The sequence below is a fragment of the Thalassophryne amazonica genome, chromosome 8 (assembly GCF_902500255.1).
Source record: "Thalassophryne amazonica chromosome 8, fThaAma1.1, whole genome shotgun sequence".
Classification (NCBI taxonomy): domain Eukaryota; kingdom Metazoa; phylum Chordata; class Actinopteri; order Batrachoidiformes; family Batrachoididae; genus Thalassophryne; species Thalassophryne amazonica.
In genome coordinates, this window is record NC_047110.1 from 60,667,937 (window position 1) to 60,685,761 (window position 17,825).

Consider the following 17,825-nt stretch of genomic DNA (forward strand, 5'->3'; position numbering starts at 1 on the left):
TATTTTAAGACAGGGGCAAAACAACATATTATTCTCTCCACACAAAGGCCCTGAGGACCTTGGTGTTCAGTCTGGCCCTTCCCAGTTTCCTCAAAAAATAGAGATGTTGGTGGAGAGCCTGAGCCCGACTCTCTTAAATATGAAATTGGTCACTGGATCCTTGATCTCTGTGCATAAATAAAATCTGTACATGGTTGATCCTAGATCTCTGGACATAATTAGAAATAAAATCTGTAGTTTTTGTCAATAGCATTTACTTTCAGATATTAATGACACAAATGTAACTTCATAGCCTCTGAGCTAAGCTCAACCGGCTGCGCTGCACGTCAGGATGTAACTCATAAAGAACAGATGACATCTCATTTTGGGAGGGAAAAAATGTTTTGGTTTGTTGTCTGTATTACGTTTAAAACGGCAATTCGCATTGAAGTTATTCATTCAGACCAGACTCTATCTTTCTAACAGAGAGCAGCGCAGGGTTTGGAGTGGTACAAACGCAATGAAGGACTATTCTCGTTTCTTGCCCACAGCAAGACAACAGTCCCAGTTAGTCACTGCACAAAAGTGACTCAGAATTGACATCTTTTAATGGCTTTGATAGGTGTTAAGAAGCGGACTTGCTGCTTCTGGGAAGCAGAGAACCAATGAAGCAGCGGGTCAGAGCACTGCTTCGTTGGTTCGAGCAGACCAGCTGCAGGGTCTGCAGTCAACGTAAAGAAATGATCATTTTCCCGATAAACACCCTAAAAAACAGCTGCTCTGAAGGACAGATAAGAGAATCGTTAAGCAAAAAGGCTATCGATGTTGGTGGATCGAATCATGTCTTAACGATTCTTGAAAAGAACCGGTTATCAATACCCATCCCCAGAGGTATGAAGTGAAATTAAGCACTGACACTAGCTGATTCAAGGAAAGTGGGTCTGGCTCCCTGAGCCCGACTCTCTACACCCAAAGCGATCAAAGGGCATAATGTGATTATTAACTATCAGGCGAAAAAGTAAAACCTCTTAAATCATTAAAAGTCAGTTTTAAGCAGAAACGAATCGCTGCTGATGCTCCAAAATGATGTAAGCACAGCAGCACTTCAGACTCAGACGTGCTGCTGTCGCGCTGTGATTGCACCTCCTCCTCTCTTTTATGATGAAATAATGCTGAATTTATGTGGAAATGATTTTTGTACAAAAGCTTCAGATATGTCACTGAGATAGTTGAAGACTGCAGTGCAGTTTGAAGCAGAAACAAGGAAATAATCGGTGAATCACTGCCGACACTGACAAAATGATGCATGCGCAGCGAAGGGGTGGGGGGATTTTTAGGGGGGATCGTTCTGTCGGCGACACCACTGCTTAAACAAGGCAGGGCATAATTCAAGGCCAGTGATTACTTGCTGCCTGCACAAGGGATGCACCGATCCACAATTTTTCACTTCAACTTTTAATTTTCAACAGCATATTTGTTATGACCTTTTCCAAGCTGAGTGCTGTAGCATAGCCAGCAGGAGACCATTCATATGTGCATTGGATTTTGTATTACTACACCTTAACACAATTGAATATTGAAAAATTTACTAATTTTTCACAACGACCTTTTTCCAAACAGAGTTGTCGTACGACCAGAGGGAGTTCATTGGTGTGTGATGTGAGTTTGGTGGCACTGCAAGTTATGAATAAAAAGTTGGAGATTTTAATCAAATTTATTACAATAAAAAAAAATCTAAATTATAGAATAGTACATTTTTCCAATCTAAGTGCTGTCGGAGATTTTAATCACATTTATTACAATAAAAAAAAATCTAAATTATACAATAGTACATTTTTTCCCAATCCAAGTGCTGTCGTACAACCAGAGACAGCTCATTGATGTGTGATGTGAGTTTGGTGGCGCTACAAACCATAAATGCGATGTTACTGAGTTTTTAATCAAACCATTTCCTTTCGCCGTGGCAATTTGTTGATGGCCCCTATACTCCTGTCTTTGCAGCCGGCTGCGTGTCAAAATTGATGTGATTCACCAAGAACAGAGGATGTCTCATTTTGGTGAGATGCCCTGTGCCCCTTCCTGGAAGAATTTCATTCATCCAGGAACACCTTGGGGGAAAGCCACACTTTGTGTGCAGTCACAATCCACTGTTGGCAATTACAAATTGGCAGATTTCTGATTATGACTTGGGAATTCTCATGCTTGTCTTTACTGAGGGATTGGAAGTATGGAAGCACATTGTATGGAAGCTGGATTTAAAAAAAAAAATACATGCTTGATCTTGTAATTATGAGATCTTTTCTCACAAGATCAGGGGTCAATTTTTTTTTTTTCTTTTTTTTTTATCCAGTCCAGTGAATGCAATGTGCTTCCATAAAGAACAGTTTAATTCAGGCAGAACTTTCTGTCTGTCTGTGCATGATCAGTGAGAAAATGCTTTCACAGTGAACTCTGTTCCAAATGTTCCTCCAGCAGTAGGAATGCAGGTCTGCATCTGTTTTTCACACTTCATCTTTCAGCTCTGCTATTCCAAGAAAGTCTGACTGATGTTGACCTGTGTGCGACCCTTTGCTCTGCCATGCTGTCTTTCTTTTCCTTGCTTCATCCGACAGCATTGTTCCTCCCCCCACCTACTGGCTCTGTCTTGATGAACATGCAAGAAATACTTGTTGGTTTGTTATAATAGCTGCTAGCTCGCTGGTGCCTCGACAGGGAAGTGTGGATGTGTTGTACTGCCGTAAAGTTGTTAATGTTTCTTGTGAGGGTTGAGACTGTTGTTCACACGACACCAGGGTCAGTTTCTCTAAAGTTGCAAGGCTGGTTTTCAAGACCCCCACGAAACCCATGGTGGGTGAGATGGAGCCCCCATTCTCCCCAAAACAAGTAATTTAACCAATACAATTACTCCTAAACTGTAAATTTATGGTGAAAAAGTTTCTCAGTTCTCCTTTAAGTATGCAGCATTCTGTGTTTTTGTCATACAGATGTTTTTGCATAGCTAAAGCAGACATAACAAAATTGACAGAGCTCAAGGTTACTTTTTGGAGGGGGAGGAGGGCTTTTTTTTATAAGACTTTAAGGAAAACCATTATTACAGGTTAGTTACATAAAATATGCCAACACCTCTAAAATTTCAGGCTGACCTTGAAGCAAACTAGTCAGCAAAATATGTAAAGTCTGTAACTTTTCAGACACGGGAGGACAAAAAGCACGCATACACACACACTTGATCATTCCTCACGTGATTTGAGCCTCTGTCTGGGTTTGGACAAGCTGCACCAGGAAGTTGGCCCTTGGCCTACAGATTTGGCAGTATGGACAAATGCACATGCTGACAGCAGCTCTTGCAACCCTGCACAGTTTCCTCTGCACATAAAAACAGCAGAATCTGATGCTGATAAGTCTTTACATCTCAGAAGGGTGTCAACAATATGATCCGCTGTGGTTTGTGAGCACCAGGGCTGTTCTGCTGTTTTCATGTGGGCTTCAGTGACACTGATGTTTATTTCACACCTTTTTCATCACAGCCTGAAGTAGTAGGCGTGTGACAGACAGTATTTAGGGTTAAGTACACAGTAATGAGGTTATTCGACACATTACAGTTTCTGCAAATGTGGGCAGATGTGCTGCAGCAGAAACCAACACCTTTACACTGTAAATTAGGGCTGCAGCCAACTGGTACAGTATTTTTGTAACCGATTAATTAATATATATGTGTATGTATGTATGTGTGTGTGTGTATATATATATGTGTTTTTTTTTTTTTTTTTTTTCAATTTTATTGATTAATTTCTGATTTGTCTTTGGTTAATTAACTAGTAAGCCAGTAAAACATAGCCATAAATTCTATCAATAACTTTAAACCTTGCATTCAAATATTTATTCTACAACTTTTTTTAAAATCCCAACATATAAAGGGTATAAAGTGTCAAGTTGCTTGGTTCATAACATGTCAGAAAATGGTTACATATTCTGTTCACTGTGTTCTCCTAATTGTTTTGAGCAGTGTATATTGATCAGTGTTTCTTAAAGCCCAAGATGATGATATCAGTGTTTTCTTGTTTTGTCCACAACCAAAAGATATTGTGTTTTCTGTCAGAGAGCAGTAAAAAAAAAAAATCAGAAAATATTCACATTTAAGAAGCTGAAATGGGAAAATTTGGACATACAGAAAGACTCACTTTATCAATACCAAAATGGTTGGCAATGAATTAATTGTTGCAGCGCTACTACAGTTTAAAAAAAAAAAAAAAAGGAATTAATAAATCCCCCCCAATAAATATAATTAGCATTAAACAACAAGAAAAACAGAAGAAATACTACGGTGATCGCCGGCCACAGGTCCTAAGCTTCCCTAAAAGACCCAGACTTTAGATAAAGATGAGGCAGCAGTCCGCTCCATTTCCTAATAAAATGAATTTAAAAGTGTAAAAAGCATAGTAACATACTATGCCAGTTTGCCTTTTTACAGCTGCAAAAATTTATCCAGAGATCCTGTTGGGGGGGAAACATTTGTAGAAAAGTAAATAATTGTGGCGATACGTTGGTTATGTGCCAGTGCTGAAGTTGCTGCCCATATCTCAAACTCTGAAAAATCTACTTTACCTGATGTGGTAGAAATGTTTGCAGTTCCTGGTCTTATTTGTTGTGAATATGTTCCTTTGGCTTCTCACTTTATTCGCTCTGGGTCACCAAAGCAGAGCCGCTGGATGCCCTTTCTGATGCAGTTCCACATTACATGGAGAATGGGCAGGGGTGGTCTTGAACTGGGAATGTTCTGCTGTGGAAACGAGCACACTAACCTCTGGGTTCAACACTGCTCACTTAATGACTTTGTTTGAAGCTTTAAAAAATTAAACTAAGGTGTAAGATGATTCAACAATAAACTTGTACATATTTTGATGACAATTGCATGAAATACTAAATAAATCCATCAAATAGATAAAGAGGCAATCATTTTGGGAGCACATCTGGAGCTCAAGATGAAGGTGAATGAGTGCAATTACATCTTGTGTGGCAAACTTAAGTAGATAGACAAAATGATCAAACTTGTTTGACAAGATGTGACACTATCTGGAAAGGAACGTAATAACGTAACACTGGTTTGACATGTGGCATTAACCTTTTTGCTTGTGTAAGAATAGAGAGGAAATTGCTTTTTTGTGTTTGTCATTCTTGAAATTCTTTAATTAAAAAACTGAAAAATGCTATTCAACAAAGGCTGGAGAGAGATTCTTGTCACGTTATGCAACATTTTCCAGAAAATTGATGACTTGAGCTGTACAGGCCTTGTTTACCACATTTGTCATGTATTTTGGGTCACCTGACTCCCATTTTTACTTGAAATAAATACAACATTCTGTGCAGGTCAGCTGAGAACTGCATGATTGTGTTAACGTAAAACAGACGAGCACCGTTCACATATTTCACAAGATGAACTAATGAATGTTGGGCTTATTCACTTGCTGGTGTCACGTGTCACCACATCCACCATATTATGGATCCGCCTTAGTTCCTGCATAGCAATCACGAAGGCAGACAACTGGTCCATTCCTACCTCCCGAAAATTGCCATATATTTGCCAGGTGATGCACAATGTCTCCATGGGTTTCCCAGTTGCTCAGGCATCTGGTGCTGGGTCATGCCCAGAGAGATGACCACATGGCAAGAAAGTCATAGCCAACGTTCCCTCACAATGAAAGAACTCCTCACCCGAGTCTCCCCAAGTAACCGTTCATTTGAGACAGTCATTCCAGTGGTGCCCAAGGCTCTTCCGGAGAGACCTTGTACCACAGATAACCAGCTGTTAACATCTGTGTAGTTATGTAATAATGGAATCACCAGGACCCGGAAGACTTGGATCTTTGTTTTCTTGCAAATGTAGCTACTTCAACAAACATCTCTTTCTGGCAACCTCTCATAGCCCTTTCCCGGGTGTTTCTTGATAGTAATGGCTGTCATTGCAGATATGAATGTCACTGCCGAGATAGGGGAATCTTTCAAGTACAACACTTTCACTACAGATACAGTGGGGTATTGTGAGTAGACGTTTGAGGGGAAAATTTAATTTATTCCATTTTAGATAAAGCTGTAACATAAAAAAAAATGTGGAAAAAGTAATGTGCTGTGAACACTTTTTGGATGCACTGTACATTAATAATGACCAGCTCCGAGAAGTCATTTAGTTTTTGGTTGTGAGGCTTGCTTCAAGACAGTCTACAAACTAAAACACTCTGACTTTTCACTCAGCTTTTCAAGCGCTGGAATCAGGACATCTATTGATCATTAGGGTCTGTGAACATTTCCTCACTGTCAGACACCACAGTCACTGGATTCCACAATCTAACCCAACACCCAGTACATGCAAGCATTAAACAAACTAGGAGCCAGAAAACCTCCCTGCTGAACACCAGAATCCACTGAGAACTTCACTTGATGAATAATAGATTTTTTTTTTTTTCAGTTGACAAATTATTTAGCTCTAATCTGAAACTCTGGTTACAGAGAACATGACAGTGCTAACTTTCTAAGTGTCACTGCAGAAGGCAGCTACAACAAGACCCACTGATTTAAATATACTCGATAAAATGCAGAATATTTTTCTCAAACCTGATATAATATTTGAATATATAGACTCATGAATTATTACATGCTTCATCATGATTTATTAAAATAAGTGAGATGACAAGGTTTCTATCATATTCCTTAAAGTATTTCTTCTTTTCTTGTCTAGGCATTAGGTTATCGGCATTCCTCATACAGTTCTTAAAATGTGACTGCTTTAGTACTTGATGACAAAAGTGTAAATACATAGATACAAGAAGTCATAGGATTTTCAGCAAGATGCCTCATAGCACTTTTTCAATGCATGTAGAGTGTTTCTACTCTGTAGACACCACTTAACAGATAGTTTATTCATGTTAATTATGGAGACTAAATTATTTGTATTTATTTCTATATTTTTTAAACTTGTGCTTGATTTTGTATTCTTAGGTCTGGAGCCATATTACTGTACCATCATTTCAAAGTGACTACATGATGAGCAACCAATCTGCTCAGACCTTCACCGACCCAGCTTTCCAGAACAAGATGCCATTATTTGATGGGAGTGTCACATCTCCAGGACTGCCCAAGCCACAAAATATGTCTGGTTTCTTCAGTAAGCAGCCTATCCAGTATAGTGGTGCCTACTTTGCTTATGACCCCAGAGGAGCGGATACAACAGCATTTAGTCCTCCTTGGAGCAGCTGTAAGTCATCTCTGTTGGATTGTAGAAGTCCTGTTAATAGCCTCTCTGGCTTGAAGGGACGAAACCACATCATTTACAGGCAAGACAACATGCTGTCTTCAGAGAAAAGCCATTCTCCTTCTGTGCATCACATCCCATTAAAACAGGGCTTTACGTGTTACACTAGAAGTCCTGGAATCAGCAGGCCTACATCCCCTACATCAGTGACTGTCAAACAGAAGAACGGAGGTGGGACTTCCCCATCTGAAAACTCTGTTTACTTAGCAATTCCAAAGCCAATTTATGGACAGAACCCCTACTGCAATGAATTGGGTTGTGTGGTAGGTCAGCAATACAGCGTAGGACACGGGTCGCAGCGGATACCAAACCCTGCTTATGAACGAGAATGGGTGCTAACTGACTCTCACTGCTCTGAAAGACTATCCACTGAGAGAAACACACACAACCTGTTGCTGCAACAGAGAGGTCTAAAGGTTCAACCTACTGCAGAACCCTTCAAGAGGGAGACTGTGGAGACGTACAGCAGCTTGAGCCCAGGTAGAAGAATGAGTTTACCTGCTGTGATGGAGCCAAACTACAATAGCTATCCCTGTACCCAAGTCCGCACTCTGCTTGGTCCTTTAAGTGAGCAGAGCCAGCATTTACAAAGTTCCCCCAGAGGCTATCATAGCCTGTACTCCTCCCATCCTACACATGAGCGCATGACCTCAGAGGTTTTTCAGGAGTGTTCTGTTTCCAAATATGGACAACTAACAAAGCACCCAATGTTTTACTACCCCCAAACAAATGTGGAGCTAGAAAACAGTAGACGAACTAAAGATAGTCATGGTAAGCAGAGAGATGATGTTCCTGTTATTCTTCAACATGCAGTTTCTAGCCCACGGGACCATTATGTTATTCCCCAGTCGATTCATGATGAAATTCCTTTGCCTAGTGCTCAATCATTGCCAAATCATTCCTTTGTGCAGCATTTTGATTACCCGTGTTATGCAGTTCCGAGAGTTCATTTGAATGGAAGCCCAGTCAGAGTCCCTGTAAAAAGGCAGCATGCGCCGCTTAGTGGCATAAATATTTCCCCGACCAGCCAATGTATGGACCACCTCTTGGTCTCCTCTGCCAACCTGCACAATGACAAACCCAATACCAGCCTGCATACTTCCCCACCATTCCTCCATGTGGACCAACCCAGTTCTAGCAGGCATATCGGACAACCTGAGTTTTCACCAGTAGGCATACAAATTGGCAAGTTGTTATCCCCAACCACCAGCATGCACATAGATCAGCTTCATTCTTCTCCAGTTAGCTTGAACATTGACAGACACCTGGACTATTCCCCCTGTAACGGCCAACTTGCATATCTAAAAACACCCCGTGGTTTTGTCATTTCCCCTGGTGCGCAGTTACCACAATCACCAAATCGCAATTCAGCTCAGGACCAAACACCTTTAGCCAGTGGTTCAAATCTTCAAAAAAAAATGTATTCTCCTACAGTTGCAAAAGGAAGTGAACATAATGGCTCTGCTACTGTTAATCCTACAGGGACTTTGAGAAAACATCTTTTGGACTCATCTCCTTGCAGCAACATTAAAGAAGAGACTAAGGATTTATGTCAGGTGGGTCCCATAAAGAAAAGACCAAAAATGGAAAAAGAAGAGAACAAAAATGACTCTCCTCCTATGCCAGTGATTGATGTAGTCTTCAGCCTGGCACCTTACAAATCATACCTGCAGAAGGCTAGAGCATTATCTCCAGCAAAAGAATCTCAGAGAACTGTGCATTCACCTGAGGTGCATGAAGTAGAAACCAAGTCATACATTAAAGAGAAAAGCCCAGCCAGTGAAGAACAGCTGCCTGTAGTCTGTGCACAAACTCTAGCAGAGAAGTCTGATGAAGCCCTTGAACCCAAATGCATAAAGCTGGAAAAAGGAGATCCAGATGGAAACAAGTCTGCTCGCAAAATCAAAGAAGAGGACTACAATGAGACATCAGTCAAAATGGAGAAACAGGAGGATGGTTCACCTAACAACATTACATTATTTGTGATTAACAAATGTAAACCTGAAGAGCTTGAATGTCAGCCCCCGTGTGCAGGTGAAAACAACACTTCAGATCATTCTGCACAGAGGGAGGTAACCAAAGACATGGAAACATTTTCAGAAGGTAACACTTGTACAGAGCGCACACGGGTGGCAGTGCCTGACCCAAAATCTATTCTCCCCCCTGAACCACCTCAGAATAAAATAAACTTCAAGAATATTCCCCTTCAGTGTCTGAAACTGTCCACCTACAAAATGATTCTCCCTGATACGAAGCAGTCTTCTAAGCCTGTGTCAGTCATAGAAAAATCTTTAGGAATGCCTGCTTCAGCAAATACACCCCACCTGGAGCACCAAATGCCAGTCCGTAAGCACTTCTTTGAGCTGCACCATTCTTTGTGCAAGCTAGTGTCCAGATCTGTGTCAGTGTCATCGCAGGAGGACCTTAGGACCTGGTTGTTTCATTTGGAACTCGTTGAAACTCCTTCCCACAATGTGCAGAAATTATCGTGTTTGTTGGGGGTAAAAGCCCGGGAGGTGTGGCTCAACGAGGAAATAAAATCGGCACTCCATGAGGTTGTCGAGAGGTTGATGGAGTACATCTCTGTGGAATATTGTCCATTTCCACATGTTATACGGTCAGGGGCGGTGTTCATCCCCATGTTGGTTTTGAAGGAGCTGCTGTTCCCTTCGGTGCAGGGCAGCTTTATCGACAAGGTGCTGCAGGAGCACAAAGTGGTGCTGAGGCCCACCACCCTCTCTGAAGAGAAGCTCCTTATCCAGTTACACAAACGATCCTGTTCCTCCAAGCTCAGGAGGCTGATGTCCCTAAAATACCTGCCTAATGTCTACATGGATGTGGTCAACCTTTACTATCATGCCTGTGTCTGCAGACACTTGGGTGAGTACATGAAAATGTTAAAAATACAGGGGTGTCCACTGTAAAGAAAGTGTTTGATTGCAATCGCCATGTCCCTCCCTTCCCTGGATAGTGTGCTGGGATGGCATAATGGAATTTTTGTGTCTTTTGGCATTATCAAACCAGTTTGAACTGATTACAGGTGTTGCAGTAGGAAACAGTAGTGCTAAACACACTTGTGGGTTACTGCTGAACAGCTCCTTACTTTCATAATGTGAACAGTTCGTGAGACGAAATAAGGAAATTAATGGAAAACAAACCTTCATCAATTTAAGCCATATGCAAGAGTTTAGAAAAAATAATGACAATATAAACTGCTGCTTTTCAGCTTTAAAATGAGGGGATATCAAAAGGTTTTGAGCCAGTCGGATACTCGTACAAGCGATTTTCCAGTTATTGCTACATGGGGCTAGGCAGTAACTGAATCATCTTGTACTGACTTTTAGTAGCGTCCTGTTATGAGGACATGGCTATATCTTCCTGACGTGTCAGTGAATTTAATTTAATTTATTCATTTAAATAGCACCACATCACAACAAAGTTGCCTCTAGGCACTTCACACAAGTAAGGTCTAACCTTACCATCCAAGAGCAAGCACACAGACGACAGTGGTAAGGAAAAAATTCCCTCTGATGATCTGAGGAAGAAACCTCAAGCAAACCAGACTCAAAGGGGTGACCCTCTGCTTGGGCCATGCTATGGATAATTCTGGGCATGTTACAGTTTATAAAGGCTTGTGTTTTTTGACATGAAACGTTTAACATTGTGTAATGCATATCAGGTTCTACAGAATGAAAGGTGTAGGTGCATTGTGACCAATTGAGTAAAGTGATTAGTAACTGATTGAAATAATTTGTCCGGTGGAAAAAATTTGGGTCTCTGATGCAGTAAGTGGACAACCAATGTATATGGTTGCGCAGTGCTTCTGGATGTGAACAGGAGACAAACTGATAATGCACGGATAGAACTAATGTCTACTGGCAAGCACACAAAGACATACGGGACAAAACAGTAAACAAACATGCAACCAGTGTGGAAGTTTTCCATCTGATGTCCGCTCAAAGTTTTGAGCATGCACCAAACTTTCTGACGGACTCACCAGACATCAGCTAACAAGGAATGCATTTAACAAATAGAAGAATTTGTACAGGGCAAAACCCGACATGAATGGATATCTAAATTTCATATCCTTTTACTCATACATTTCCTTAAGCCGTCACAGTGTGACTAATACCGCGTTCACACCGGGCGCGATCACTGCCACAAATTCGCGGGGGTCGTGTGGCGACGGACACGCCACCATCGTCCGGTGTGTCACTCTGCTTTCGCTGCGAAAATTTGCCCCGGTGCGTCATCAAATAGGAGGAGCTTCCATCCCGTTTGCCGGCTCCGGTTGTCAGTCAAGTTAACATGACGGACCTTGATCACACGGAGCGAGTTGTTGTGGAAAGCTGACGGACCTTGATCACACGGAGCGAGTTGTTGTGGAAAGCTGACAAACGTCATGAGACATTCCCAATTCGGCGAGTATCATTATTTGCTGCAGGAGCTGCATCTGGATGACGGCCGCTTTCAGTGGTCCTTCCGCCTCTGCAGGACCCAGTTTGAGGACCTCCTGTCTCGTTCACACGCGCACATGTAAAAAAAAAAAAAAAAAAACTCCGCTACTTGCTGTGGGGCTGCAGCTCGCTCTTCCCCAAAAAACTCTGTCATAATTGTGTTTAGAAACCAGTCACTATTTGTTTTATTATACATCTGTGTAGTTAATAAGTAAAATAATCTCCACGGACGATTCGCTCGCGCGCAAGTAAAACAAAAAGAGAAAGAAACTCCGCTCCCGCTGCTGCGGGTCTGCTGCTCGCTCCAAAAACTGTCATAATTGTGAAATAAAGGACAAAAGAGACATAAGTCCTGCTCACAGGCTGGCTACCAGAGACAGGACATGTTCACATCTTCAGTCAAACTCCAGACATCTCCACGTCACTACATATTCAGTCCCTGATTGGTCATTGCGGCGCGACAAGACGAAAAAGTTCCGATTTTTCAACTTGGGGAGGAGAGTGACGTGACGCGACGCAATATCGCGCCACAAATGCGCCAATCGCTCAAAATCGCTTCACTCTCGTCACTTCATTCACGACCATCGCGCTGCGTGACTTGGTGCCAAAATGCGTCGTTCCATAAGGATTGCATGGCAACCTGTCGCTCGCATTGTGCCCTGTGTGAACGCGGCATTACACTCCTATTCCACAGGGTGCCATTTTGTTACGACCGCCCATGATAAAATAAATGCAAAAATAGGATGAAACAGCTTACTCTGGCTTGCTTCCTACAAGCTGACTTATAAAGTGTAGATCTGGCAACTGGCTGGCTTACAAAGTGTAGACCTGGCAACCCTCCCAAAAATGAATGTAAGGAGCCGCGCCCTTGGCTAGAACCACATCAAACGCTGCTTCCAGTATTTACCTTGAAAGAGCACAATCCAACCAGTTTCATGCTGCACTTACTAGGAATACCCTGTTTAGACATTTGAACATGATTGAAGCTACTAATCAATCATTCATTTTTTTTAGCCTTTTACAGCAGCCAGATGGTGTTCAAAGTGCTTTACTTTAAAATCAAGGAACAAGAATTCACAAAGATAAAAGCAGAAATACAATAAGATTTAAAGAGGCTCAAAAAAACGAAACATGTCACAGCACCCTAGGTATTAAAAGCCAGTTTAAATAAGTAGGTCTTGAGCTTTTCATTAAAAAAAAAAAAGTGCTAGATCAGAAATAGTGTGTAAATCAGGGGGTAATTTGTTCCACAGTCTGGGGCTAGCTATCGCAAAAACATGATCACCCCAAAGTTTATATTTTGACATCGTAACATCTAAGTAAAGCTGACCAATCAACCATAATGACAAATAGGATGGTGCAAGGCCATTGATAGCTTTAAAAGCAAACATTAAAAATTTAAAATCAATTCTAAAACGAACTGGAAGCCAGTGGAGTGAGTCAACTTGGGGAGGAGTTGACTCACTCCTGTGTGCAGGTGTAATGTGTTCATTAAAAGAAGAGCAGCAGCATTTTATTCTGGGTGTTTAAGACAACAAACACCTGGAAGTTACCACTTACTAGCGACGATTTGGCAAATCAGAATTAAACTTTTGATCAGCTTGAAAATTTCACCCCAGTTTCAAAACTGGTGCCGATAATGGCTGTAACGACTCGTGCTGGATTGATCTGAGGGCGTGAAAATGATCCTTTCTCTACAGTGATTGTGGATTCACTGGTTAGAAACAGGTCCACAATTTATTCATCAACCTCTGTCAAAGCTGTTTAAAGATGTCAATCATGATGACCGGGACTCTTGTCTGTTGTGGACAAGAAAAGAGAAAAGTCCACCGTTTAATTCACACAGTCGTATTTATTTTTGTTTGTTTTCTTTCTTTCGGTCCTCGCATGAAGGTTCTCTGGTGTGGACTGACGTTTCAGTCAAGCTTTTTTCCGTCACTACTTGCTGCGTGGCTGTGGGAAAAGAGACTGACTGAAAAGTCAGTCTGTGCGGCTCTGGTAAAAGTTCTCCTGCAGTGTGCCGTACAGCGAGCACTGCAGATGCGAGTGTTTGTAGGGGAGACTGGAACCGTTTGCCCGCCCATGGAAAATTTTAAACTTATAACTCTCTGAAACACTATTACCTGCATTTTGAGGGTCAAATTTGATGAAGTAAAGCCATAGTTGTTTTTTTTGTTTTTTTTAGTTATCTTTGTTACAGCTTTACATGGAAGGGTGTAGAAATGTACCTGTGTCAGGGCCAATGAACCAGGTATCTGGTGCCCTCTTTGGGCTGACCTGGATCTGTTCAGTAATTCTGTATGTTTGTAAAATAAAAATACTACTCTATCATTCTGGGAGGGGGATTAGTCAGTGCCATTAGTCTTATAGCCATCATTATTATCTGCCAATGCTTCATTAATTTGCATAACTAGACAATTAGGTAACAGCTCAAAAATGGTTTTACAACCCCTGGCAATAATTATGGAATCACCGGCCTCGGAGGATGTTCATTCAGTTGTTTAACTTTGTAGAAAAAAAGCAGATCACAGACATGACACAAAACTAAAGTCATTTCAAATGGCAACTTTCTGGCTTTAAGAAACGGTGAAAAAAAATTGTGGCAGTCAGTAACGGTTACTTTTTTAGACCAAGCAGAGGGGAAAAAAATATGGACTCACTCAGTTCTGAGGAAAAAATTATGGAATCACCCTGTAAATTTTCATCCCCAAAACTAACACCTGCATCAAATCAGATCTGCTCGTTAGTCTGCATCTAAAAAGGAGTGATCACACCTTGGAGAGCTGTTGCACCAAGTGGACTGACATGAATCATGGCTTCAACACGAGAGATGTCAATTGAAACAAAGGAGAGGATTATCAAACTCTTAAGAGGGTAAATCATTACGCAATGTTGCAAAAGATGTTGGTTTTCGCAGTCAGCTGTGTCTAAACTCTGGACCAAATACAAACATGGGAAGGTTGTTAAAGGCAAACATACTGGTAGACCAAGGAAGACATCAAAGCATCAAGACAGAAAACTTAAAGCAATATGTCTCAAAAATCGAAACTGCACAACAAAACAAATGAACGAATGGGAGGAAACTGAAGTCAACGTATGTGACCGAACTGTAAGAAACCGCCTAAAGGAAATGGGATTTACATACAGAAAAGCTAAACGAAAGCCATCATTAACACCTAAACAGAAAACAACAAGGTTACAATGGGCTAAGGAAAAGCAATCGTGGACTGTGGATGACTGGATGAAAGTCATATTCAGTGATGAATCTCGAATCTGCATTGGGCAAGGTGATGATGCTGGAACTTTTGTTTGGTGCCGTTCCAATGAGATTTATAAAGATGACTGCCTGAAGAGAACATGTAAATTTCCACAGTCATTGATGATATGGGGCTGCATGTCAGGTAAAGGCACTGGGGAGATGGCTGTCATTACAGCATCAATAAATGCACAAGTTTACGTTGATATTTTGGACACTTTTCTTATCCCATCAATTGAAAGGATGTCTGGGGATGATGAAATCATTTTTCAAGATGATAATGCATCTTGCCATAGAGCAAAAACTGTGAAAACATTCCTTGCAAAAAGACACATAGGGTCAATGTCATGGCCTGCAAATAGTCCGGATCTTAATCCAATTGAAAATCTTTGGTGGAAGTTGAAGAAAATGGTCCATGACAAGGCTCCAACCTGCAAAGCTGATCTGGCAACAGCAATCAGAGAAAGTTGGAGCCAGATTGATGAAGAGCACTGTTTGTCACTCATTAAGTCCATGCCTCAGAGACTGCAAGCTGTTACAAAAGCCAGAGGTGGTGCAACAGAATACTAGTGATGTGTTGGAGCGTTCTTTTGTTTTTCATGATTCCATAATTTTTTCCTCAGAATTGAGTGATTCCATATTTTTTTTTTCCCTCTGCTTGGTCTAAAAAAGTAACAGTTACTGACTGCCACAATTTTTTTCCTGATTTCTTATAGTGTTAAAGCCAGAAAGTTGCCATTTGAAATGACTTTAGTTTTGTGTCATGTCTGTGATCTGCTTTTTTTCTACAAAATTAAACAACTGAATGAACATCCTCCGAGGCCGGTGATTCCATAATTTTTGCCAGAGGTTGTAATATCACTAACCCAAATCAATATCGGATCGAATCAAAATAATCGATTCTGCATCCTAAGAATCAGAATCGAGTCAATTCTTGAAATTTGAATCGTTACCCAGCTCTAGTAACTACTGCGAGGGTTCCTGTGCAGTATGGAATTTGGTTTTAATCATTTCCAATTCTGAATAAGTATGGAAAAAGGAAATTGGCGTATGGAGAAATATTTGCATTTCCATACTTTTGCTACAACATTGTACGTTCACTGTCAGCCAAAATGGGGATTCCAGAAATCTTTGAGACTGCAGAAAATATTACTGCTTAGACACCATGGTCTACATGTCACATGACCAAACTGGTATTTCAAGGCCTAGCAGAAGTTTGAGGACAGGGAATAAAACTGGAACTGAGAAAGCTGGTAAAACTGTATCTGAAATGGAAAAATATGAAAACCTGGGGTATGTTATAAATAACTGAGTAAGACTTATTTATTCCTTGCAAGTGTATTTTTTTTTTTTGGATTTTACAAATTTTTCTCTTCTAAGAGAAAAGATGTTTATTTTCATTTGTCTTTTGGCAAGATCAAAGGCTAAAGAACCAAATTTTTGCAGCTCTGGCACTGTTTTTACATCTGAGCCAACAATGCCCTTTTTAACTCAACCTTTTTACACAGACAGATCACATTGTGGAAGGAAACAAACAAATACTATATTCATGTGTGCCAAACCTTGGGCTATGTATCATTATTATTGTTGTTGTGTTTTTTTTTTTTTTTTTTTTTTACTGCACACGGCTTGTATGTGCTGTAAGGTCCTGCAGTTGACTATACATTATATCAACACGTTCAGATGTTTCATGCAAAATGCAATGTGAAAACAGAACCTTCAGGATGTGGAAGCTGTAGATCCTCAAGCTAATGCCTGGTTCACATGGCAGGATTTTAAAATTATCTGTAGGTTTCCAAAACCTGAGAGACCACACACGTGGAAATAAAAAATCATAGCTCTAACAGGTTTTGTCGTACAGTGTGTGGTGTTCAGCCACACAGTGAAGTCAACACACATGAACAGATTTCACACACGAACATTCCCAGGTCAGACAGGAAATCTCAATCTCTCGAGATTAAACGTGACTTCAGAGTAAACAGCGATTGTTTGTGGACTACTTAACACAGAGGGAAAAAAAACTATACAAAAAGAAAAGGTGTTCTTTAAAGGAGTGGAGACAGCACGACCACCAGTCTCTCTGGTAAGTCAGAACAGCTGTTATGATTATATTTTCCGCTCCGTGCATCCGTCACCTCGCTTTCTGTTTGGCTACATGTCACATTCAGCAGGCTTTGTGGTCGGAGGACACAACACACACACACACACACACACTGCGATATTGGGCCAAGACGATCAAACATGTTGGATATCCCCGATTTGCAATCAGTGTCCCTGACGTCCTTTTGAGCAGATCAGAATGCTCTTAACACACCACACATGGCAGGAATATCTGATAAGATTATCTTTAGTGTCATCACGATTGCCGGGGCGTCCTTAAGATTGTCAGAAGGGAAAGATCGGGTCCAATATCGGCCTAATTATCTTGCCATGTGAACCAGGCTTAAGTAGGCAAACTTAAAATATGGCCAAATTGTGGTGGTGTAATTCAGCTACTGTAGCATTGCCCAATTGTTAAACATGTCAAGTGATATTATATTATTCCACCTGTGCAAGTCTATTCTGTACCTGTATGAGGGATCCTGACAGGAATATGCCGTGATTCTTGCCGTGGCACCATTTAAATGTTCCAAACAGTTAAGTCTAATTGGGCCTGATGACAACCTGAAGAGATGTTGTTTTGGAATATGACATCTGGGAAATACTTTACTTCCTTATCATGGAAGTTACTGAAGAAGTGTTTTAAAGCAGTCCCTCGATGTTTTTCTGCTCCGGCTGTGTTTCTCAGCCTGAACTAGAGAACTCTAGCACTTTGTTGCATCAACAA

General features: G+C 41.0%; 1 protein-coding gene across 1 annotated transcript in view; it reads left to right on the forward strand.

Moving 5' to 3' along the window:
• Positions 1-17,825, forward strand: part of c8h15orf39 (chromosome 8 C15orf39 homolog) — a 46,332-nt gene that overhangs the window by 15,437 nt on the left and 13,070 nt on the right. The window contains exon 2 of the mRNA XM_034176431.1: positions 6,973-10,165. Within this exon, the coding sequence (XP_034032322.1) occupies positions 6,973-10,165 (3,193 nt within the window). The remainder of the gene's footprint in view (positions 1-6,972; positions 10,166-17,825) is intronic.